Here is a 24,088-nt window from a genome sequence, read left to right as displayed (position 1 = left end):
TACTGCAGCCCTTCAGGGGCGGGTCGCGACTCTAAGTGAGGAAATTGGCCAAATAAGGTTTTGAATTGTGGGGACTCAAACCTAAGGGCTCGGGAAGGATCTACTACCCGGTTTAGTAGAATTCGAGGTCTCGGAGGCTAAGAATCAATCTTGAAGCGCTTAATTGGTTTAATTCTTGATGGAAATTCATTAATATGTTGTGACTAGGGGTACCGCAAGGCTCTGGAAGAAAAGAATCGTGCTCGTTGTCGCTTCACCCTATCGCTGAGGACTTGAGGTAAAAAAACCGACACCTGCACCGAGTGTAGGGCGTGCGCCCCAATTATAGGGCACAGGAATGGTTGTGTCATGAATCTGTTTATAGTTGAATGCCTGCTTTGTTTGAATCTATGATGTTATACTTGTTTGTACTGACCGCTTAGTTGGGAGGCCGTTATCGGCATTACATGCGTAATGTATGCTGTAGTGGTTGGGTCATTGTGAAGATGTGACATCCATCTACTCAGCATGAATCGTATATTGTTTGGAAAATATACGTGAGCCAGTTGTAGTTATAGAGTATGCAATACATATTAATGTTTATCTGAATATCTATATGATCTGCTTGGGATTTTCTTGTTAGGCCTTGGCTCACAGGTGCTTCAAGGTGCAAGCAAGGGCAAAGGAAAGTTGGATCAACCATGAGTTAGAGAGTTGTAGGGGCATCGTGTACATACTCAGCTTGCTCAACCGTCACAATCGAGATATTTTGAGCAGGAGTCATTAGTTGAAAATTTACAAATCTGTAATTTTGATAAACTTGTATTTTATTAGGAACTTTTGGGATCCTTTGTAACTATTTAATCTTTTTTAATGAAAAGTTCATTTTTTGACCAAAACTTTTAATACCTAAACTATCATTTAACCCTAACTTTATTTTTAAGCCCAAATGACTAGCTTAACGAGTTAAGTATTATTTTTAACGCACGATGTAATATTCTTGACTATTGAGGGCGTTAAAGTGGTGCCACTCACCATCTCTGCCATAACATAAATTGTTACTATAGCTGTCTATGTTATTAATATTAAATACTAGTTTTAATCCTTGTTTTGAGAAATTTTGAAATAATCCATTCGTTTTACCACATATCAACAACACATTACAATTTCTTTGATTTATAACACTAACATTACTAAATATTTTTAAAGCCACAGCTGTTGTGATTAGATTATCATTGTTTGGCAATTATAATTTTTACACAGATTCATGCAAAAAGGGGTTATAGCTACCCAAAAAAATGGTCATTTACAACATTAATTGATACAAGCACAACATAAGATACATTGATAACCAGACCAAAATTTACCCATAGCTTCTGAAATGTGAACACCAACCATCAATAAACAAACAAACTCCAATCACAATGATTTGTATTGCTCAATCAGATGAGAAGCATGGAGACGTGATGTAGGGGCCACAGTGCAGCCCAAACTTTGCAGATAAGAGATCTGATAATCAACGCAGAAAATGATTGTTAAGAGTTAGTTTACCATTCATAAACTAATTGAGATGCATAATAAGCAACTATAAATATTGGCAAGGGTAAGTGCAATTGAGCCCACTAAATAAGAATGTGCTTAAGCAAATTATAAGTACTTGAGTAGCAACCTGTTTGACTGTTGGTGCTGATGAACCCATTGAGTTCTCAATCTTTAATTTCAGGAAATGCTCCTGAAAGAAGAAAAATACTGTAATTTTAGAAAAACCAAGCAAATACACATTTGCACAAACATCTCTACACCCAGATGTGAACCATTTATCTTTTCATACCCTCATCGTTCAAGCACAGACGACTTATTTAATTGTTTACATCACCAACTTCTAATGAAAAATATAGCTATAAAGCTATGAAACTAAATAAGAATTCTTACTAAACTAACAAAACAAATAAGTACACCGTTCTAACGTATGAGTGACTTGATCTAGGAAATATTAGGTGTACTCTGAGACATTTTTTAGAAACTCTACAGGATATTGAACTTTGGATTGGGAACAAAACCGATCAATATATTTGGGCAGATATTAGCCCAAATATAACTATTTTTTCAATGAACTAAAAAAACCACCTGTTTTTCCCGCATCAAATGAGCACGCCTTTCAGCAGGGATTTTTTCCCATCTCAAAACCTATTGAAAGAAAAATCAAGAGAGAGATATTAAAACAAAAAGTTAACACGCACTGAACTTCATTCTAATAGTCTTAGTTACAAATTGACAAGGAATTATTTACTAGCATATCTTAATCATTACTTAAGTTGAATCCTACCAAATGTCAAAAACTTGAAACAGCTATATAATTACTTACATACTCCGCAAATTGAAATGCTTCATCACATTTCAAGAATGACTTTAGCAAGCGCAAGACGTCCTGAGAGATTAAAAAAGTCATTTAAAAGTAAATTCATCATAGCAAGATGTATACAAAATAACATATGAGCTTTAAATTTTATTTTGACATACGTGTACCATAAAACTGTTTATCTCTTTAATAACACCTTTAATATAAATTTGGGACCAAAATCCCAGTAAAATTAAATTAAATTTTATAAATTCTAATAAAGCAAACAACCAAAAGAAGGGAAGAGCATAGAACGTCAACAGATTACATGTATCATGATGATTACTGAATAATGACAATATAAGCAAAGCATCCCCGGGAATAGTCCAAATGACAACTCAAACACAGTTCACCCTTTTGTATGTACAGGATTTATATACTACCTTGTGCTTGTTGTTCTTTACTCGTAGGCGCTCATCGATTACAAAGCCAACCTGTAATTAACAGAAGAAAACATATACATGAAAAGTGGTCAAAAGAATTAAGCACCAAATATGCAAGTTGGATTGTAAATGGATTTCTGCATTTCAAGAAGAAGACGCATCCCAAACAGGAGTTTACACAAGTATGTTCTGAGCAAATTAATATTTCTTTATTTTATATTTTGAGTTTCTCCTAGAGGCAAGTGCTAATGACTCACTAATACTATATTCTATACCCAAATATTTGAAACTTAAAACACCATTTACTAGCAAAAATATGTCACCTTATCAAGCAACCTCTTAGGATCTTGAAATGCTTTCTTCTTAGCCCACTGGTGAAATACATGAGATACAATTGATCTCTCTTCAACATCAAATCTGTGTTTAAACACACAAAGTCAGCTCAAAACTAATTTGCAAAAAAAACCAATATAAATGCAACATTAGTCATTCCATCACATTAAGTGGAAAACCTTTTTAAGAAAATATTTCCATTGCCTGCCTCCAAGGATTCTACGAACTCGATTTGATCATCACTCACTTTGATTTGGACCAAGTCATCTGGATTTGTATCTGTTTCAATCGATTCCAGTCTGTTAGGTGGACCAACCATGATTTGGTCTGCACCTTTTGAACAGTCACGATGCTTATTTTGTAGCTGTATACATAGTTCTCCCTGTGAAACCCAGTTTAAAAGGAACCCAAATTAATATGCCTATTTTTTGGCACTTGTGAGGTGACACAAGGATTTAAAATAAACAACAGAAAAGCACACCTGAACCTCTCGAAGATGTTCTGGAATTTCATTGAGAAATCGTGAAGGTCGAAGTATCTAAGAGAGACAGCTTTAAGTCAAAAAGAAAAAAGAAACATATATTAATAAAATGGGATAAAAATATAGCGATACAAACCTGGAAACTGGAATCCATTGAAACATACAGAACAAACAATTTCTTTCGAGCACGTGTCATTGCAACATAAAACAAACGACGCTCCTCCTATTATATTTGAACAAGAAAATATTATTTCTTGATTCAATAATACATATGCATGTAGAGGATTGTACAAAGAAATCTTTAAACAAACGAACCTCAACCGAGGTCCCATTTTCCTTTGCTGCACCATTAAACTCATGTAGCAATGGAATCTCAGATTCATTTGCCTGAACCACTAACAAAGTATAAATACTAGGCATGAAAAGTTCAATCAATTTCTAAAGAGTTTATAGCATTCTCACGTACCTTAACTATGAAAACCGTGTCCCATTCCAAACCTTTTGACTGAATGAAGGGGAAAAAAAATTAGAAGGAGCTTTAGAAAAGGTTCAGCTAATGAATGGTTATTTAATACACTGGATTGCTATAAAATTTAAAACCCTATAATAGACAGTGACTTTGAGTAAGTATATAAGGTAATAAACAAATAACCTGATGGATGGTAGTTAAGGTGACAGAATTTCTGTTATCCTCTCTTCGAGAACGAAAATTTTCCGTCTCCCGCTCAGATATAAGATCTATAAAAGCCTTAAGTACACTATGACAGCCTTTCTCTTCTTCTAGCTCTTTCTCCCCTTCTGCTGGAACACATCTAGTAGATAAGAATTCAGATACATCATCCAAAAGGAACTGAAGAACCTGCACTGAAAAGAAATTTCATTACAACAATACATATAGATGCAACAAGATTAATCCAAAACTTCAAAGAAAAAAAAAACACAGAATCCCAGACAGTCGGCTAAAACTCCATATTATTTCACAAAAGTATTTCTAATCAATTGACATGGTGATTCTCACAAAAGTTTTAATTTATGAAATTCCACACTTACAGATCTGATATCATTATCTTCGTTGAGATATTTTCCTGCATCAACATCAACAACTGCCCGCTGCTCAAGAAGGTATTTCTGAGAATAAGAAAATTATCATTAGGAAAAAAAAAAGGAAAAACTAACACACTATCAGCTAGTATAACAACATTATAATATTCTTATAAAACATCTTTGTTCTTATAAATGGCTAACTTTTAAAGAAAGACAAACCTGAGGTACCATGTTTGCCACTGAGGTAATGACAACTGAAATTGATTGTTCCTGTAAACATTCACAGGTAAGATTGCTATACATAGGGTTCTATTTTCAATTAATATCTGAAGCCAAGATGTGTGGATTATATAGGAACAGAATACTGCATAAATTAGGAAGCTCTGAACTCAGAAGTTTACCCTGCTCACTAGTTTTGAAATCATCTCCAGCGTTATCAACACCTTCCGCCCTTGTGTGAGCTGACTTCTATAATCAATTACAAGGATCACTAATCAATGCACAACTAAAGATACATTGAAGCAATCCCTCCACTTCTCTTTTTCATTCTTAATTTAATTCATTCACATGTCATTAAAAAAAAGGATACATTGAAGGATTTTCAACCATTGATATACAAAGGGAGAGAGAGAAAACGTGAATGGCAACTTATACCAATAATAATCACCATTAAGACATGTTAAATTCTGCATAGTAAATGATGAAAAACTGAGGCATCTACTTCTACTAACAAAGGAAAGCTAAGAATATTTTGTTGTACCAAACCTTTTAAAGGTACCAGAAATTTTTGCACTAAAGATATCGCAAGCAGCTGAAATAAAGCTGCATTTTCTAGCGTTTGAAACTTTGTCAATATGTTCAATAACCTGAGAGACAGAGATTCAAAAATAAGAAAAAACAATGTCCATATAACCTCAAAACTAGAAAAAGAATTAAAATAACCATCACTGAAGAAGTACCCTCTTTTTTTCCTCTTTCTCTAAAGGAAGTAAAGCCTTGAAGACTCGACGATACGGTCCATCATCACAAAATGGCAATGTAGTTCTAAGCATAGCAATAATTGCTTGGACTACCTATCAAAAGAGAAGGATTACATCAGAAATAAGTATTCTAGTTCTGCAAAAAGAACAAAGGATTAACATTTCTGCAATCTAGAGAATATATAATAAAAAAGAACTGAAAATTCAAAGTTTACTAGAACCTTTTTCCGATAAAAGGCCACCCCATGAACGTTAAATGGAATTTTTCGTTCTCTAAAGGATGCTTGGAAGACTTTCCCAGATACCTATCATCATAGACGGAGCACGATTCTGAGCAAATATCTTACAATTCATGTATCCAAGAAAAAGACCCAGTGATGTTCCTGTAAATTAAGCAGTAAGCAAGATCAACCTGCCTCCGGTAAAGAATTGCAATGTTTCCATAGGAGCACTTAGCAGTTGAATCAATAGTGGCAGATTCAAAAATCTTGTCAATGATGAAAGCGCATTGTGCATCCTCACTGTGGCATTCTTTGATGATTATCTATATTCAGTAAGGCAAGCCATTGTAGGATATTAATTACTAGCACTAATATACAAAAAGATTACTTCAAAATTGTACTTTGGTTATTGGTGAGAAAAGAAGACAAGCAAGAAACCTTTGATCCACATGAATTATCTGTGTCAACATTCTTTAATCGGCATCGCTTCATATTATTTTGTATAACAGAGGATGCGGCTTCAACAATATAACGAGTGGACCTATAGTTCTTATTCAGTCTGATCTGTATCATAAACGCATATCAAAATTTATTTAGTCCACGGAAAATAATACTAAAACACTCTTGAATAGTAAAAATTCTGAAAATCACCATTCCATTAAATTTGCGATTTATGAATGTTTGTGTATATAAGGCATAAGCACATGTGAAAATTAGAAGTTAAGAACAGGCAAACCTCTTTGTAATTTGGAAAATCTTTACGAAACGATTCAAATCCAGAATTATCAGCTCCATTGAAACTGAAAATGGACTGCAGAAACACATGCCAATTTTTTTAAAATAAGTAGAAAGCAAAATTAAGATACAGATCATACAACAACGATGACTACAACATAAAAAAGAAAAATAATTCACTGATCAGCTCTTGATGTGGAAGTTTAACATACCTGGTCGTCGTCACCAACAATAGTTATGTGATTGTGAGATGAAAGCATTTTAAGAAGACTGTATTGCATGGCACTTGTATCTTGAAACTCATCAATTACTATGGCTTTCCAAGACTCCTGGCACTCCCTGAACACTTATTAATGAAATAGCAGCACAACCATCAAAACATAACTAAGAGATGACCAATTAAATGATACTCAGATGACACAAACCTTCAGGATAATCAGTAAGCAGCTTCACAGAACAGCTAATTAAGTCGTGGTAGTCCAATGCATTACAAGACCTTAATATATCATTGTAGTTCCCAAGAATTGTGGCCTGTTTTCACAAGCACAATTAACAACAATCCTAAGAATCAAAGTGGAAGTGCCAGAATAAAATATAACTGAAACACCTAGATATTAAGATTAACTAACCCCCATTTCATCCCCCATTTTGAAGCACTCCGCAGTAGTCTTTCCAGAAGCTTTAGCCTGAAATATTAAAACATTAATATGAAGTTACACAAATAAGCCAAAAGACTGTCCTTCTAGGGTATTCTGTTTGGTGTGGGTTCGATAATTAACATTATTTATGCTATACAATATTAATAAACTTAACCTGAGTCACAAACTTCTGCCATTTCTTTGACATATCCTTAAAATACTGTGGAGAAGTTATCCCATTAGCCTCTTCACCTAATATCCGAGAGTCAATCTTTTTGTTACTCTTTCCATTTTCGAATATCCGCACCGCCTCTATAACTGCCCTTCTTTGTTGTGCATGCCCATATATTAAGAAATCTGATCTGCGCTCAATTCTAGAATATAAATCTACTTAGTCAGCAGACTTTATGGTTCCAATGTAATTATTTTGACAGCGAAATAAACTCGGAGAAAAATGAAAAAAAATATATATATACATATTATATTACAGTTAGCTTAGCAGTTGATAATACCGTCATAGGATTGAAAAGAGGACCTAAATTTTTAAGACATTTAGTTATATTGAAAAACAAGAATTTTAACAGCGAAAAAGGTTAGTCGTTCTACAATTGGTATATATTATTATTACTATCACGCAAATTATAAAGTTTCATACTTTTCTGCGTGTGATCGACAAAGCTGCAAGGAAAAAGAGTGGAATGTGCTGATTGTGAGTTCTTTAGCTACTGCTTTCCCGGCCACTTTTCCAATACGTTCTCTCATCTCAGAAGCTGCTGCTGTAGTAAAAGTCATTGCCAAAATATTTGATGGACTAATACCCTGACATGTTTCAAAGAGAAATGAGGATAAAAGACTATGCATAAAAAACAAACCCCAAAGATAATCATAGAAAAATTTCTAACCAACAAGCAAAGATAACAGAACAAGGGTCTTAAAACAAGAGGAAAAAAATGGTAATTCATCGTTCTAGAGAAGAAGTGGCAATACCTCATGAAGCAGCATAAGAACTCTCCCGACCATTGTTGAAGTCTGACATTTTCAAAGAAAATGAGTTAAAAACTAAAGTATATACATTATATCTTTATGGACATAGAACAAAAGATATATACCTTTCCACTTCCGGGGCCAGCAGCAATCATTAAAGGCTTAGAAATTTCACAACAAGCAGCTTCACGTTGCCTGTCATTTAAAGACAGCATATATTTTGAAAACTCACTTGGCATGCTTCCAATTTTTATACTCTGTGTATTAGACAACCCGTCTTCTTCTTTGCATTCCCCATCATTTCCAAATCCAAAAATACCCATATTTTCCATCTCCACAGAGCTGGTATTAGGATGACCACCACCACCACTATCACCACCACCATCCCCATCATCCTTACCATTACTATGCTCACTAGTGACGATAGCGTTGCAACTTGGGTCTGGCCTTTCAGTTCTTTCCATGGATTTCTGCTCACACAAGGCATCAATTTCTTCCAAAATGGACTCATCAAAATCATCATCGTCATCACCCCCATTTACAAAACTAGGAACTGAGCACGAATCAGTAGATAACCTCGGACATGCCGATTGTTTCAAAGGGGTTGTAAATGAATCCAATGCACACACATTCTCTAAAGAAACATTTTCATTTCGACTAACACTTAAGCCCCCACGAGAACAACCGCCACTATGTTTTTCATGGCCAATTAATGACGAATTGTGCCCAGCAAAATGGGGCGGCGTATTCACTGGAATATCGGCAAGAGGAACCCTCTTGATTGTACTGAAACCCCTAACTGGGGTCTCCCTGCCTTCATTTTCATCTGAAACTCTACAAACAAAAAATCATTTTTATTTAAAAATAAAGAACAGTGGAGAAGTTGTGTTTTAATGGATAGTAAAGATTAGAGTAAGAGTTACTTTTTGGGAATGGGAAGAGGGGATAAAGGGGTGTCGTTTCGAGGGCGTTTACGAGAAAGGAGAGCTTTGGCAGCTCTGAAATTTCGGGTAATTCTGGCTCTTTGCTCCGGCGTAATGGTTGACGATGATGATGATGATCCACCGCTGCTCCACATTTCGACACTTTTCCGAACGTCTTTTCCCTCCCAACTCCCACCTAGACTCTCTGCTCTGCTTTCATTCAAACATTGGGCCTTTCTTAGGGCGGCCTAACTCTTTGCCTCTCAGCCCAATTGATTACATTAATCTGGTGAATAAAAATATTAATGGAAAAATATGTGAATTTATAGTAAGAAATATATATATATGGGAATTTAAAAATAATTACACAAATTGGAATTTCAATGCTTATAATATTTATGGTAGTTATATTTATAAAAAGAAAATGTATTGTAATTAATTTTAATATTTTATTGTTATAAACTAACTGCTACTATTTAATAAAAACCTAACTTTTATAATATATATAACCATTTCTTGGTAAATATTAACGCAATTAATGAATACTAACTCATATAGTATAGCATGTTTGATGAAAGTATTTTTAAGTTAATTTTAGTTTTTTATAAGTATTTCCCTATAAAAAATGAAAATTATATTTTAATTCAAAAGATCTTTTCAAAAAGTATTTTGGATCCGTTTCGCTTAGTTTTTTTTAATTAATATTTTTTGAAGTATTTAGTCATTTTTTAATTTAAAATGTTTTTTTTTCTGTAATACCTTTATAAGAAAATTTTATTTCATATATATGCTAACTAAAAATTTATTTCATAAATATATAACTTAAAAACAATTTTCCAAAATTATGGTCTCTCTCCTCTTGTAAGACTACCATTATTGTTGACAGTATCATCTTATGTACAATTCATTAGAAAAAACTACAATTACAAACCACAAAAAATTTTATATATTAGTATGTCCCAATTCATAGACAAATATATATATATAAATATATATTTATATGTAAATGCTCTCTTTCTCTCTCTCCATTAAAAAAACTTATTGACATATGGATGATCATAAGAGATTTTATCATGTATACATATATATATATATAAATATATATTTATATATATGTATAATTCTCACAAAATTTTTGGTACTGTGTGCTACGAACACATGCATCATTCAAGTTTTAATTAATATTGTTGACTGCGTTTTTGGGCAACGACGTGTAGACGTCAAAAACGACAAAAACCTTCAAGAGAAATAAACGACAAAGACGATTTTTATAGTGGTTCAGCCTCAATGTGTTGGTAATACACTACTACAAAATTGGGCTTTCCCGACACCCAACCACGACAGTCAGCTCTGTTGACTGTCGTAATTGCTTAGCGGGATTCTACGCCGACAGTTAAAAACTATAGGCATAGAGACCAACGCCAACAGCTAATAACTGTCACCATTGCTTTTGAGTGTCGCTATTGACCTCAACGTCGACAGTTAATTCAAAACCAATGCCGACAGTTAAAATGTGTCGCTATTGATCCCAACGCCGACAGTTAATTTGAGACCAATGCCGACAGTTAAAATGTGTCGCTTTTGACCCCAACGCCGACAGTTAATTCGATATCAATACCGACAGTTACAAGGTGTCGCTATTGACCCCAACGTCGACAGTTAATAAAAGTTCAATGCCGACAGTCATAAAATGTCGCCAAAATTCAAATAAAAAATTATAATTAATGAATAATAAAATTTTAAAAATAAACTAAATTATGTAAATATGTATTTATTAAAATTATGTATTTATTACAAACTTTTAAAACTAGATTTTTTTTAATGATATTAAATAGTACACATATAATATTTAAAATTTTGATTTTTAAAATAAATTAATATATAATGGAGCAAGCAAGTTTTGAACCTCCACCCTTCAATTCAGGTACTCAAACTTCTTTTATTCTTTACAGGCAGTGGTTGATTTCACTGGATCATGGTGATGACCTTGCCGTGTCATTGCCCCAATCCTCACCGACCCAAGAAGAATTCAAGTGTCATATTCTTGAAAGTTGATGTTGATGAGTTGCAGGTATTAATCTACAACTTTTTTTTTATACTAACAAAGGAGTTAAGATGAGGCCTCTCATTAGTAGTAGTCTCTATGATAATTTGTTCATACACAATTATGGTTTAGGTTTGATTTTTGGGGTTTTGATGATATTTAGAAAAGAGAAAAGATAATCTGATGACATTTGTGCCTTTTATATTGTTTTATGCATGTAGGATGTTGCTAAGGAGTGGGAAATCGAGGCAATGCCAACCCTTTTGTTCCTCAAAGAAGGGAAAATTATTGACAAGATTGCGGGAGCTAAGAAGGATGAGCTTATTGATAAAGTTGCAAAGCATGCAGCTGGTTGTGGCTCCAGCTGTGACATTGAGAATAATGAATTTTTACTAAGAATTATAATGAATTTTTATTGAGAATTATTTAGTCTCACGGGGATTTGATGTATTATTTACATCTCAATTGTATGAATAAATGTTGTATGTATATGAATTTTTATTATGATAAATATAATTTTTTTTACAAGTTATGGTAATAATAATTAATTATGTGAGTAATTTTTTTATTTAAATTTATATCAAACTTCAATTGTTAAAATATAATTAAATTTTTAAAAAAAATATATATCGAAAAATTATTATAAATATAAATTTAATGTTATGGCGACACGTATTAACTGTCGGCGTTGCTAGCAACGGCAACACGTATTAACTGTCGGCGTTGCCAGCAACAGCGACACGTATTAACTGTCGGCGTTGCCAACAACAGCAACACCTATTAACTGTCGGCGTAGCCAGCAACGGCGACACCTATTAACTGTCGGCGTAGCTACCCTACGCCGGCATAGGCAATTACAACAGTTAATCGACTGTCGTCATTGTTCAATAGCGACAGTTAAAAATTGTCAGGAAAGCCCTATATAGCCTAATCCACTTAGAGTTGTAATTATAGATCTACACTCAAGATCAGATGAACCGAAGTCAACTGAGTTTCTTCAGTGCAGATTACAATAATACAAGAATTCTCTCAAATACAAGTACTTTGTCTCTAGAAAATTAGAATTCGAATCAAAAGTCCAAAAGTCCCCTTTATGATGCCATGAGCCTTGTATTTATAGGCCCAGGATCGTACAGATAAGGTCCGTCATAATCGGGATATTTTGTTATTCTCATTATATTTAATTTACAATAATATTCAAAATATAACAATATACTATATTCATAGGATAAACTAAGAGATTCCCGCGCAAGCCAAGACCGATTCTTGTTGAAGTCGTTTCTGGGATCTCTTGCGTAGCCCTGCTCTGTCTAGTCGATCCATATCACATTCAGGCTGGTCGGCCAAACCTTCACTGGGCGGACATGCACCTGACTGGGCAGACATGCACCTGACTGGGCAAACATGCACTTGACTGGGCAGACATGCACCTGACTGGGCAGACATGCACCTGGCTGGGCAGACATGCACCTGGCTGGGCAGACATGCACTTGACTGGGCAGACATGTACCTGACTGGGCAGACATGCACCTGGCTGGGCAAACATCCACTTGACTGGCACTTGACTGGGCAGACATGCACTTGACTGGTCGAACATGGTCATGACTGGTTGGACATGGTCATGACTGGTCGGACATGGCATGACTGGTCGAACATGGTCATGACTGGTCGGACATGGCATGACTGGTCAGCCAAGGTCATGCCTGGCCAGACAAACATGTGACTGGTCGGCCAAGGTCATGCCTGGGCAGACACACCTGTGACTGGTCAGACAAGGTCATGCCTGGGCGGTCATGACACTTGACTGGCCAATCAAAATTCTTCACTAATCTACCAGGTCATTCCTAAGCTAGATTACCCAACCATTCCTTGCCATTTGCCACCTCTATTGCCACGTCATCGAACTCCAATTTTTTGGGGATATCATTTGCCCCCCAAGTTTATTATACGATTTTCTCGTATGATAAACTTTTCTTCTAGCAAAATGTTTTTTAGGTCATCCAAAAGCTTCCATCCGATCAGTAACTCTTACTTTTGTAGTAAACCCACGATTAAACTTTTCTTTTGAATTCTTTAAATTCCATTTTTTGATCTTGTCGTAGTATCCCATGAGTAAGAAAACATGTTTGTGCCCCATGCCCTTGAGATTTATTGTCCTTTTGGACCTTATAGTCAATTGGTCATTATTTTTCTAACCACTCGAACAATGGGTACGCCCCAAGCTGCTCGGACGCAAAAGATTTAGTCTTTAATTTTTATGCCCGCCGATCGGTCACCTTGATGCCCCTCGAACACCTTGATGCTCCTCGGACATGCACTCGGACACCTCGGCGCTGGCTGGTCGGATGCCCCAGCATCTGCTCGGATGCCCAAGGCTTATCTCCTCGGACGCGTGCGGCAGCTCCTTGAAGGTGCACCCCAGCCGCTCGGACGAATGCTGCTCGGACACAGCCACACCCGATCGGATGCAGCTCAAATCCACTCGGACGCAGCCTTGGCTACTCGGACACTAGCCCTCGGACGTGCGCCATTCGGACACCAGCCGATCGGACGCACGCGCGGAAGCAACCCAGTTGCTCAGACACCGCTCGGATGCAACCCTCGGACGCGCGCAAGGGCCTGCTTCGGCACACTCAGCATCTGCTTGGGCACATGGCATAGCCATTTAAGCCTATGCCTAAAACTTTCCATACCAAAATCCATCAAAGAACCTTGTTCGAATCTCCCAAAAGTGTTTTGAGAGATTGATTTCTCTCAATCAATCTTGGGGAAAAATTGACTTCTCTTCTCAAAGAAATTTTTTCACTGTGTAGTAAATATTTTTACTTTGCATTCACTTGCTCGTGTTTATTTGATTCACTCCAGAGACTCATCGATGTTATTCATGCTAAACAACAGAGTTTCCTACTTGATCGATGATACATGCTTAGCCGACCAGGGAAGTTGTATCTGCTCTCCCGACTAGGAAAACTTTGCACCTAATCAGCTAAACCTTGTACCCGGCTAGTAGTTTGCTCTTTATTCTTGTGAAGACAATTGTTACTTAGCAGCTTTGATATTTCTCTCTTACAGCTGAGTTGTTGGCATTTATACTTTACTTTTCTTTGTTAACTTAAAACATTCTAAGTCTTTTTAGACTTAAAAAGTTATAAGTTTTTTTAGAATAGTAAAGTCACTCTGGTGTATGCCTTATATCTTCGCATGAGTACTTAGTTTTCTAACTTAGAAATTCTAGACATTTCATAAGTCCATACTAAGTATACTTTCTCACACTCTTATTGCTCTAATATTTTATGAGCATAATGTTTATTGTCACACGAATATCTGCTTCTAACTTAAAATTTTTAAAAAATTCCAAGTTACTTAAGCTTTGTCAAACAAGTTAGCTCAATGGCCTTTTTGGACTTCGAAAATTTACAAGTCAGCCTAAAAATAGATATATTAACTCGTGCTCTTATTGCCCGTGTTAAATTATATACCAGTATACCCCATGTGCCCCCCAGGTGATCGAGGGTTGAAAGATCCTTAGTCACTTGCTACTTGACCGAATCTGTTCGAGCAGTTAATTACTCGTGAAACACATAGAATATATGGAAAATATTTGAGCAGTTGAACACTGCTTGAATGTATCGACCAGTTGAACACTGTCCGATTTTACCGACCAGTTGAACACTGCTTGGATAACTAACACACATGCATATTTGTAGCAAGAATCGACCACGCTGGGCGTAGTCTCTTTTATTACTCGTAAATTAAAAATGACAAAACATGTCTAATAACGAGTCTTAAACAACCAAAATTGTTCAAAAATAAAATGACTGGTTAGCAAATAACCAGCTCATAAACCAAACTTAAATAACAAGTCAAACAACTCGAAATCAAGCTACCACTCTGAAAGCGGTATTTAGAAATAATATATCCTTCGATGCTCGCCACTCCAGTGGTTTCTGATCCTAGCACTCCCGCTCAGCATACCTCTCCCTTGCTTCGTTACTTTCCTCAGCCAAGTGTGGACCTCCACATATAGTGTCTAAGGTAAAGTCCACAGGTCCGGGCTGCAAGGGTGGAGATCTTTGTCGTCTGAAACCAAGATTGTTGCTGCCTCCTTCTCCTTGGGGTGTCTCTGCCTGGTACTTCCTCAACTTGCCCGACCGGAGAAGAAATTCTATCTCGTCCTTGAGGTGATTGCATTCATTCGTGTCGTGACCATAATATCCATGGAAACGACAAAACTTATTCATGTCTCTCTTCCTCATCTCTTTCCTGATGGGTGGAGGTTTCTTGTAGGGAACCTCTTCATGACTAGCAAGATATATTTCCGCTCGGCTAGCCGAGAGAGTGGTGTAGTTAGTAAATTGAGGCTCATACTTGGTTGGCTTTTCATTTGAACTCAACTTTACTTTTTTTTCCTCATGGTGGTCAGACCCCTTATTTCCACGTTTCTTTCCACCATCCTTAGGAGAGTCCGTTGATCCGCCTGGATTGTTTATGCCATTCTCCTCTTTCTCAATTGCATCATCCAATTTCATATACTTGTCTGCTCGGTCAAGAAATTGTTGAAGTGTTGAAATTGGATTTCTATGTATACTATCCCACAAAGGGCTCCGATAAGTTATCCCAACGGATATTGCAACCATCTTCCCCTCGTCTCCTACTGCAGTTGCTCTATTGGCTTCTCTCATGAATCTTTGTATATAATTCTTTAGAGACTCATCTTTTCCTTGTTTGATATCTGCCAAGTGGTTGGCATAAACTGGTGGAGTCCAGGCAGTGTTGAATTGTCTACAAAACTCCTTCCCGAATGCTTCCCAAGAGGTAATGGAGTTTGGCTTAAACTTCCAATACCATTCCTGGGCAATATCCGACAAAGTAGTCGGGAAAACTCTACACCGATAATCATCACTCACTCCGAGCAATTCCATCTAGTCCTCGAACTTCCCAACATGTCTGATGGGATCTGCCTTTTCTGTATATACTAGTAGAACCGGTGCTTTATATTTTGCCGGTGGCTGGGCTGCTCTAATCCGGGCACAAAATGGGCTGCCACTCTGGTGGTCTATCACATCTATCCCGGAAGATCGTTTTGACAAACCTTGCACTGCAGCTGTTAGCACATCAAGCTGGGCTTGGATGGCTAATACAACTGATGATGTTCCAAGATCTTGATCGTCTGGTCGGGCATTACCATCTGGTGCACTGTCGTCAAGTATTTCTACTTAACTAGCAGGGCGGTTCAGATTTTGCCCTTCGACTGGGATGGTCCTTCTCTTGTTGGTGATATCGTCCCTCAGATCCTTCCGGAAAGCATGCTCTCCTGCCCGATCGAACGCCGTACTTTTCGATTTTTCAGAGGGCTTACTACGCGGGACTTGCGCTCTCCCACTACGCTGATGGGCGAGGTGCAGTGGAGGCCTTTCGGTACGCCCCGGGCAGTCTTTTTCTCCTTGTTGGTCATTGCCCTCCTTTTCCTTTAACTGGTCGGTGTGATGACTATTAGCTTCATCACGACCATGCCCGTCTTTGAATTGTGAAGTCCTCTTATCTCGAGGAGTCTTGGTCTGATATTGCCTGGGTGGAGTCCTTTTACTGCCCGATCGGTGACTTTCTGACCTCGAAGTTTCTAATCGTTGGCTCCTGGAGGGGTTTCTAGAGTGCTCCCTTTGCGTCGAAGCAGTTCTGGATTGGTCCCCATCATCTTTCCGACCAGGGGGGTTACTCCTGCTTCTGTCCAGTCCTCGAGAATCAGCTCTGTCAGTGGTCCTCCGACCAGCATTATTATTTCTTGCTCCCTGGGTGGCTGCTTATGCTGCGGCTTGAGCATTGGCTTGGGCCAATTGGGTAGCCGCTTCTATAGCAAGTGTTGCTTCACGATGTCTCCGATTGACCTCCTCTTGTTGCTGTCTGAGCTCTTCGCTTCTGGCCTCCATATCGCACCTTTGATGCTCTAACGCAGCTCTCTGCCTAGCCATCTCTTAAGCAAAACACTCCTGCCGAGCATTGAATTGCATCATCTCCTCTTGGAAAGCTCCTATTGCTTCCTGGAGTTGTTCAACTTCTGGAGTGGTCTCCTCGAGAAACACCTTGGGCTCAGTCTCTGGGTTTTGCAGTCTAAGCTCTTCTGATCTGGCAGGCTCTTTAAAGGAACCTGTCTTCTTAGAGGTCGCATTGGTGTTCTTAGGCACCATAATGCTACAGGGATCGTCTGTCTTTCTCTTCAGGATCTCAATGAAAGCACCAAAATGTTGACCGCGTTTTTGGCCAACGACGTGTAGACGTCAAAAACGACAAAAACTTTCAAGAGAAATAAACGACACAAACGATTTTTATAGTGGTTCAGCCCCAATGTGTTGGTAATAGCCTAATCCACTTAGAGTTGTAATTATAGATCTACACTCAAGATCAGATGAACCTGAGTCAACTGAGTTTCTTCAGTGCAGATTACAAGAATATAAGAATTCTCTCAAATATAAGTACTTTCTCTCTAGAAAATTAGAATTCGAATCAAAAGTCCCCTTTATGATGCCATGAGCCTTGTATTTATAGGCCCAGGATCGTACAGATGATGTTTGTCTTAATCGGGATATTTTGTTATTCTCATTATATTTAATTTACAATAATATTTAAAATATAACAATATACTATATTCATGGGATAAACTGAGAGATTCCCGCGCAAGCCAAGACCGATTCTTATTGAAGCTGTTTCTGGGATCTCTTGCGTAGCCCTGCTCTGTCTAGTCGATCCATATCACATTCAGGCTGGTCGGGCAAACCTTCACTGGGCGGACATGCACCTGATTGGGCAGACATGCACTTGTCCGACCAGTCACAGGTTTGTCTGCCCAGGCATGACCTTGGCCGACCAGTCACATGTTTGTCTGGCCAGGCATGACCTTGGGTGACCATTCATGCCATGTCCGACCAGTCATGACCATGTCCGACCAGTCATGACCATGTTCGACCAGTCAAGTGCATGTCTGCCTAGTCAAGTGCATGTCTACCCAGCCAAGTGCATGTCTGCCCAGTCAAGTGGATGTCTGCCCAGGCAGGTGCATGTCTGCCCAATCAGGTGCATGTCTGCCCAGTCAGGTGCATGTCTGCCCAGTTAGGTGCGTGTCCGCCCAGTGAAGGTTTGGCCGACCAGCCTGAATGTGATATGGATCGACTAGACAGAGCAGGGCTACGCAAGAGATCCCAGAAACAGCTTCAACAAGAATCGGTCTTGGCTTGTGCGGGAATCTCTCAGTTTATCCCATGAATATAGTATATTGTTATATTTTGAATATTATTGTAAATTAAATATAATGAGAATAACAAAATATCCCGATTATGACGGACATCATCTGTACGATCCTGGGCCTATAAATACAAGGCTCATGACATCATAAAGGGGACTTTTGAACTTTTGATTCGAATTATAATTTTCTAGAGAGAGAGTACTTGTATTTGAGAGAATTCTTGTATTCTTGTAATCTGCGCTGAAGAAACTCAGTTGACTCAGGTTCATCTAATCTTGAGTGTAGATCTATAATTACAACTCCAAGTGGATTAGGCTATTACCAACACATTGGGGCTGAACCATTATAAAAATCGTCTGTGTCATTTATTTCTCTTGAAGGTTTTTGTCGTTTTTGACGTCTACACGTCGTTGGCCAAAAACGCGGTCAACAAATATTAGCCTCCAAATTTAATTTAAATTTATATAAACATCATTTATTTGTTATAATTTAGTAGATCTTGAATATTATTTCACATAGTTTGCTAAAATAAAAAATATAAAACATTAGCTAATATTACTTTATGTTACTTTAGTTGCAAATGAGGTATTTTATGTTGCGTTTGTTTCAAATTATCTTGCTTAAATTTGTATATGAGTTTTTTTAAGTTGATTTAGGTTGCATAAAGATGATTAATTTGCAAAATAAGGTTATTATAGTTGCTTAACATGTTGAAATTTACATATGAGTTTTTTAGAATGTTATTGTATGCAACTTTTGTTGCGAAATATGCAAGTTCTGCAACTTTTGTTGCAACCTCTTTTGCAAGTTCTGCAACCTTTGGAATATCATATGCAATATTTGCAGTCTCTATTGCAACATCTGCAACTATAATTTGCAAATGAGATTTTTCAAGTTGCGTTAGTTGCATAGTATGTATAACATGTATTAATTTTTAAGTTGCATTGAATTGCATTGGAAGTTGCATTGGGTTGCACATGACTTGTATTTGACACATGAATTGGGTTACATGAATTGCATTTATGGTGTCAGCATGTTGCATGAGTTCTATTTGACCCATGAATTGGGTTGGGCATGTATTTGTCACATGAAATATTAGGTTGATTTTTTAGATTCTTTTTCTTTATTCTTTCATGGGTAGGTAACCATTTGGTACCCTGTATTTTTGCAAAGTATCATTTTGGTACCCTCTGTTTTCAATAATGCTCATATGGTACCCTGTATTTTAAAATCGTACATATTTAGTACCCTAAACTCAAATTTAATTAATAAAATTTTACCAATTTAATCAAACTGTTGTCAATTATGTAAGTTCCAAATTTAAATTTAATTACTTAATTACATATAACTGATGACAGTTTGATCATATTGACAAAATTTTATCTATCAAATCTGAGTCTAGGGTATCAAATATGTATAATTTTAAAATACATGGTACCATATGAGCATTATTGAAAACAGAGGGTACCGAAATGATACTTTGCAAAAACATAGGGTACCAAATAAGTAAATTCCCTTCTTTTATCATGTTTAAATTTGTTTGGCTATTGCCTGAGGTAATATGAGCTTACATTCTAGGTTGCATTAGGTAAAATTAGTATATAAGTTCTTAAGTTTTCATGGGTTGCATTGTTGTATGGGCTTGCATTTGAAATTGCAGTGTGTTGCTTTAGGTTACATTGAGCTGCATGAGTTGCATTATGATGAAATTTGTAAATGAGATTTTAAATTTTGTTTTAGTTTGCACTAGGCTTGCATTTAAGGTTGCAATAGGTTGTATTCAGTTGCATGGGCTTGCATTTGAGGTTGTAGTGGATTGCATGTGCTTGCATTTGAGGTTGCAATGGGTTGCATGAGAATGATTAAATTTGCAAATGAGTTTTTTAAAGTTGATTTATGTTGCATTGGGTTTAGTTGTTTTAGATTACATTAGGCTTGCATTTGAGGTTGTAGCTTATTGCATTGGGCTTGCATTTGAGATTGCAACAGGTTACATAAAGATGAAATTTACAAATGAATTTTTATTTTTATTTTTTTGCTTTAGGTTGCATTGAATTTGCATTTGAGGTTGCAGTGGGTTGCATTAGAATAAAATTAGCATATTAGTTTTTATGTTTTCATGGGCTACATGAGGTTGCATTTAGTTGTCTCGAATTGCATGGAATTGCATTGGACTTGCATTTGAGGTTACAATAAAATTAGCATATGAGTTTTGAAACCTATTCAATATCGTTGACAACCTAAAGTTCAACCTCTATAGCAAATGTGTTTGTAATGCCCCGAATTCTCCGATGTGTTTAGCGGCATGAATAGTAGGCCGGGAGGGCCATATTTGCCTAATTATGTTATTAATTGATAAATGCATGTATATGTTGATTATATTATGATATGATGTGAAATGCATGCATGTGAGTCCATATTTCTTATTACAGGGGTGTGATGATAATCTGGCCCGTTGAGGGTAATTTGTGTATTTGGGTGCATAACTTGATTTGTGAATGAGATTCCATTATTATGGAGATATATTCGAGCTATTTGACATGAGACGGATATTTTTAGTGGATTAGCGGTTTTACCATAACGGGGTCAATTTTGGGGTAATAGAAATGTTCATTTGGTGATAAATTGGGAATATTTGGGATCAGGGTGAAATTCTGGAGGTTTTGACTATAATGTCCCCGGGGGTGTTTTCGGGACCCCGAGCATTAGGTTTTATTTGAGGTTACTTAAGGTTGAAGTAGCTTATCAGATAGAACGTACGATAAGAAAACCTTCCGTTCTCCCTTTTCAAGGTCCGTTTTACTGTTTAAGCCTTTTTGACGAAATCTTGAGTTCTAGGAGTCGGAATCGAGCGAGGATCGAGGCATAGTGATCCTAGGAAAGATTAGAAGCTTCTTAACCGAAGGATTCGACAGAAAACAACCCAATTGAAGGTAATCGAAGTTTAAGTTTTGAGTTTTTCTGAGTTTCTAAGCTTTGAGTTGATTTTGTGAATTGTTGAGTTTCCGATCCGTTTGAACCTTGGGTTTTGAGGGTTTTGATGCATGGGGGAGCTTGGGAACTTTGTTTTGATGATTGGGGAATGTTTAGGGATGATTTTGGAGGCTTTGAAGTGTTAGAAACGCGGTTGGGAATGGCCTAGGGTGGAGCGCCGCGGCCCTGTTCTTGAGGCGTCGCGGCCCTTCTTTGAAGAAGCAGGTGGAGCCTTTACCCTTGCTGGGCGCCGCGGCCCTTGATGAAGGGCGCCGCGGCCCTTGCCTCTGGGAACCCTGGGGGCCGCGACCCAAGGTGCTAGGGTTGCAGCCCTTGCCCTGTTTTCGCCCCGTTTGCTCGTTTTGACCCCGAGAACCTAGTTTTAGGCCTTAGGAGTGTCCTTACTACTTGGATTAGTTTGGATTGATCTCTTGGAGGCTAGATATTGGTTTGAGAACCCTTGACTATCTTGATTATTGATGGTATCCCATATGTGTTGTGATTAGGTAACCGCTAAAGGACTAAAAGCTAAACTGTTCTCAAGGGTCGTTCTCTTGTTCATTCTAGCTCGAATCAAAGGTAAGAAAACTGCACCCCAAGTGTGACATGCATGGATATTCCTGAGGCATGTGGAATGTGAGAATATGGACATGGATTGTATATGGAATGCTTAGCATATGTTGCTCATTTGTGCATAGCACTGACTTATTAGTCAGGTTTGGCAAGGGTGCTAGTATCAACTGTGAAGCTGTGACTTATTAGTCAGGTTCGGCAGTGGTACTGGGCACTGATCATGTTGAGCTGACTTATTAGTCAGGACGGCCTTAGCGTGTGTCACGCAAGCCAACAAGATTTGATCAAATCGATTATCAGCATTGAATGGCTCAAAGAGCATTAATGCCAGACCGACCCCGAGGGTCGATGAATGAAATAAGCGCTTGGAGGCTAGTGGCTTACTCAGCATCCACTCTCCCATTTGATTTAGTGACTCGCTTGTCAGTCACTCAGTGTGGTTTATCAGGACTAAATGTGGTGTTTACTCATTTGTTTGAAAGCTTTATGCTCAGTTTGATTATAACGATAATCATTTGATAATGTTTATATAAAGTGTTATGTTTTCTTGCTGGGCCTTGGCTCATGGGTGCTATGTGGTGCAGGTAAAGGGAAAGAGAAGCTCACCTAGCCTTGAGTGGAGAGCTGATGTGGTGGTGTGTACATATGCAGCCGCTTGACCACCACGGTCAAGGTGTTCTCAGAGGAACTAGGGGATTTACCCTATTTTTGCCGCTTAGGTCGGCGGGACTGTAACTTTACAACAGTAGTGACCATTTTGTACTGAGAACAACTTGTAAATGTTTTGTTTAGCTCTGCAGAGCAGTTTGTAATGAAAATCTCCATTTCCTTTTTATTGGTTTTATGCCTTAACCTGTTAATTACGCTTAGAGCACGTTTTTGACCAAAGGACTCGGGTAGCGAGTCAAATTTCCGGTCCACCGTTCACCGTAACTGTTCTGGGGTAGCCAGGGCGTTACAGTGTTGTTTTAAGCTGCATTTGAAATTGCATTGAGTTGCGTGGGGTTGCATTGGAATTGCATGAGCTTGCATGTGTTACCATAGGTTGCATTTGATTGCAATTGAAGTTGCAGTTAGTTGCATTACTTTGGGTTGCATGAGTTGCACAAAGTTGCATTACTTTAGAATGCATAAATTGCATTGGATTGCGTATAAGGTTGCATTGGCCTTCTATTAGAGGTTGCAGTGGAGTTATATTAGTTGAAATTTGAAAATGAGTTTATTTTTAAATTGCTTGAGGTTGTATGTAATTTCATTTGAGTTTGCATTAGATTGTTTCAATTATATAAGAATAAAAATAGCATTTGAGTTTTTTTTTTTAATTGACATGGTTTGCGTTTAGTTGCAGAAGGTTGCATAAGAATTTTCAAATTGGAACATTGATTTTAAAAAATCAATAAGAATTAAAAAAAATCAACATTAAAAAACCTGTGTATTAATATGCACCTATATATATACAGTAGAGCATGTAATAATATCAAGTAGAAATTGATATTTGGTAATGCTATTTTTTACATTCAGTTCATTTCAAAATAAATTGAATAATGGAAGTTGAATTTTGTGCTCTCTATCATGATTGAAACTGAGACTACATTGGAGGCCTCTAATATAAATGGAGTCAACAATACAAAGAATAATATATTTACAAGCAATACATAAACAAAAAAAATCAAAATTAAAAAAATGTTCCTTCTTGAGACACAAAAGTGTTCATTCTAAAAAACTCATACATGTTCTACATCATAAACAAAACTAAGAAATATCTTTGCCTTTATCCTTCCTCGAATCCTTTCTCTCTTTGTTGGAGCTTTGTGAGGTGAAACAAATTGACCTAGATATTCAGACTCAATCTCATATCCATAACTTATTTTGACTTTGCATATGAATAAAACAAATAGACAAGTCTAGATCTATGAGTATCAACATTGAAACTAGATTTTGGACTATGCTTATCGTCGTTATGAATGAGTTTATGCTGGATGACAAAGGACGACAATGAAAGAAAATGTCCAAAGCAAGAATCAGCAAAATTAGAAAGTTGTTTTGCAAACAACTTATGCACAACAGTAACCTACTTGTAACGTCCCAAACTCCAGGGACCGTTACGGTGTGCCTTATAAACAGTGCTAAACTCGCTAATCGAGTCATTTGGCCAAAAGTGT

The 24,088-nt window shown here is 37.3% G+C and overlaps 1 protein-coding gene across 1 annotated transcript; it reads right to left on the bottom strand.

Annotated features, from left to right (window-relative positions):
• Positions 1-1,177: 1,177 nt before the first annotated feature.
• Positions 1,178-9,353, bottom strand: LOC133798075 (ATP-dependent DNA helicase SRS2-like protein At4g25120). The gene is made up of 29 exons (XM_062236259.1): positions 9,100-9,353; positions 8,302-9,010; positions 8,180-8,221; positions 7,848-8,011; positions 7,368-7,566; positions 7,184-7,240; positions 6,980-7,085; positions 6,767-6,900; positions 6,556-6,630; positions 6,258-6,383; positions 6,011-6,142; positions 5,820-5,903; positions 5,578-5,691; positions 5,384-5,484; positions 5,020-5,086; positions 4,838-4,888; positions 4,625-4,702; positions 4,227-4,433; positions 4,041-4,079; positions 3,890-3,961; positions 3,711-3,797; positions 3,575-3,631; positions 3,273-3,475; positions 3,084-3,177; positions 2,761-2,811; positions 2,345-2,407; positions 2,107-2,166; positions 1,649-1,711; positions 1,178-1,488 (listed from the first exon to the last, which is right to left on the bottom strand). Exons 1-29 carry the CDS (start codon positions 9,252-9,254, stop codon positions 1,399-1,401), a joined length of 3,480 nt encoding a protein of 1,159 aa, XP_062092243.1. The 5' UTR covers positions 9,255-9,353; the 3' UTR covers positions 1,178-1,398.
• Positions 9,354-24,088: the final 14,735 nt, after the last annotated feature.

This window comes from Humulus lupulus, chromosome 8 (assembly GCF_963169125.1).
Source record: "Humulus lupulus chromosome 8, drHumLupu1.1, whole genome shotgun sequence".
Taxonomy (NCBI): Eukaryota; Viridiplantae; Streptophyta; class Magnoliopsida; order Rosales; family Cannabaceae; genus Humulus; species Humulus lupulus.
The sequence above is the reverse complement of the archived record's forward strand: the minus strand, read 5'-3'. Positions and strand labels throughout refer to the sequence as shown.

Excerpts from the sequence above, each read along its gene's own strand:
- LOC133798075 (XM_062236259.1), bottom strand. The coding sequence starts at position 9,254 with ATGTGGAGCAGCGGTGGATCATCATCATCATCGTCAACCATTACGCCG. Across the intron at positions 6,631-6,766 it reads TTGTTGGTGACGACGACCAG|TCCATTTTCAGTTTCAATGG; the intron begins GTATGTTAAACT and ends GTGTTTCTGCAG. Across the intron at positions 4,703-4,837 it reads TGGCAAACATGGTACCTCAG|AAATACCTTCTTGAGCAGCG; the intron begins GTTTGTCTTTCT and ends TCTTATTCTCAG.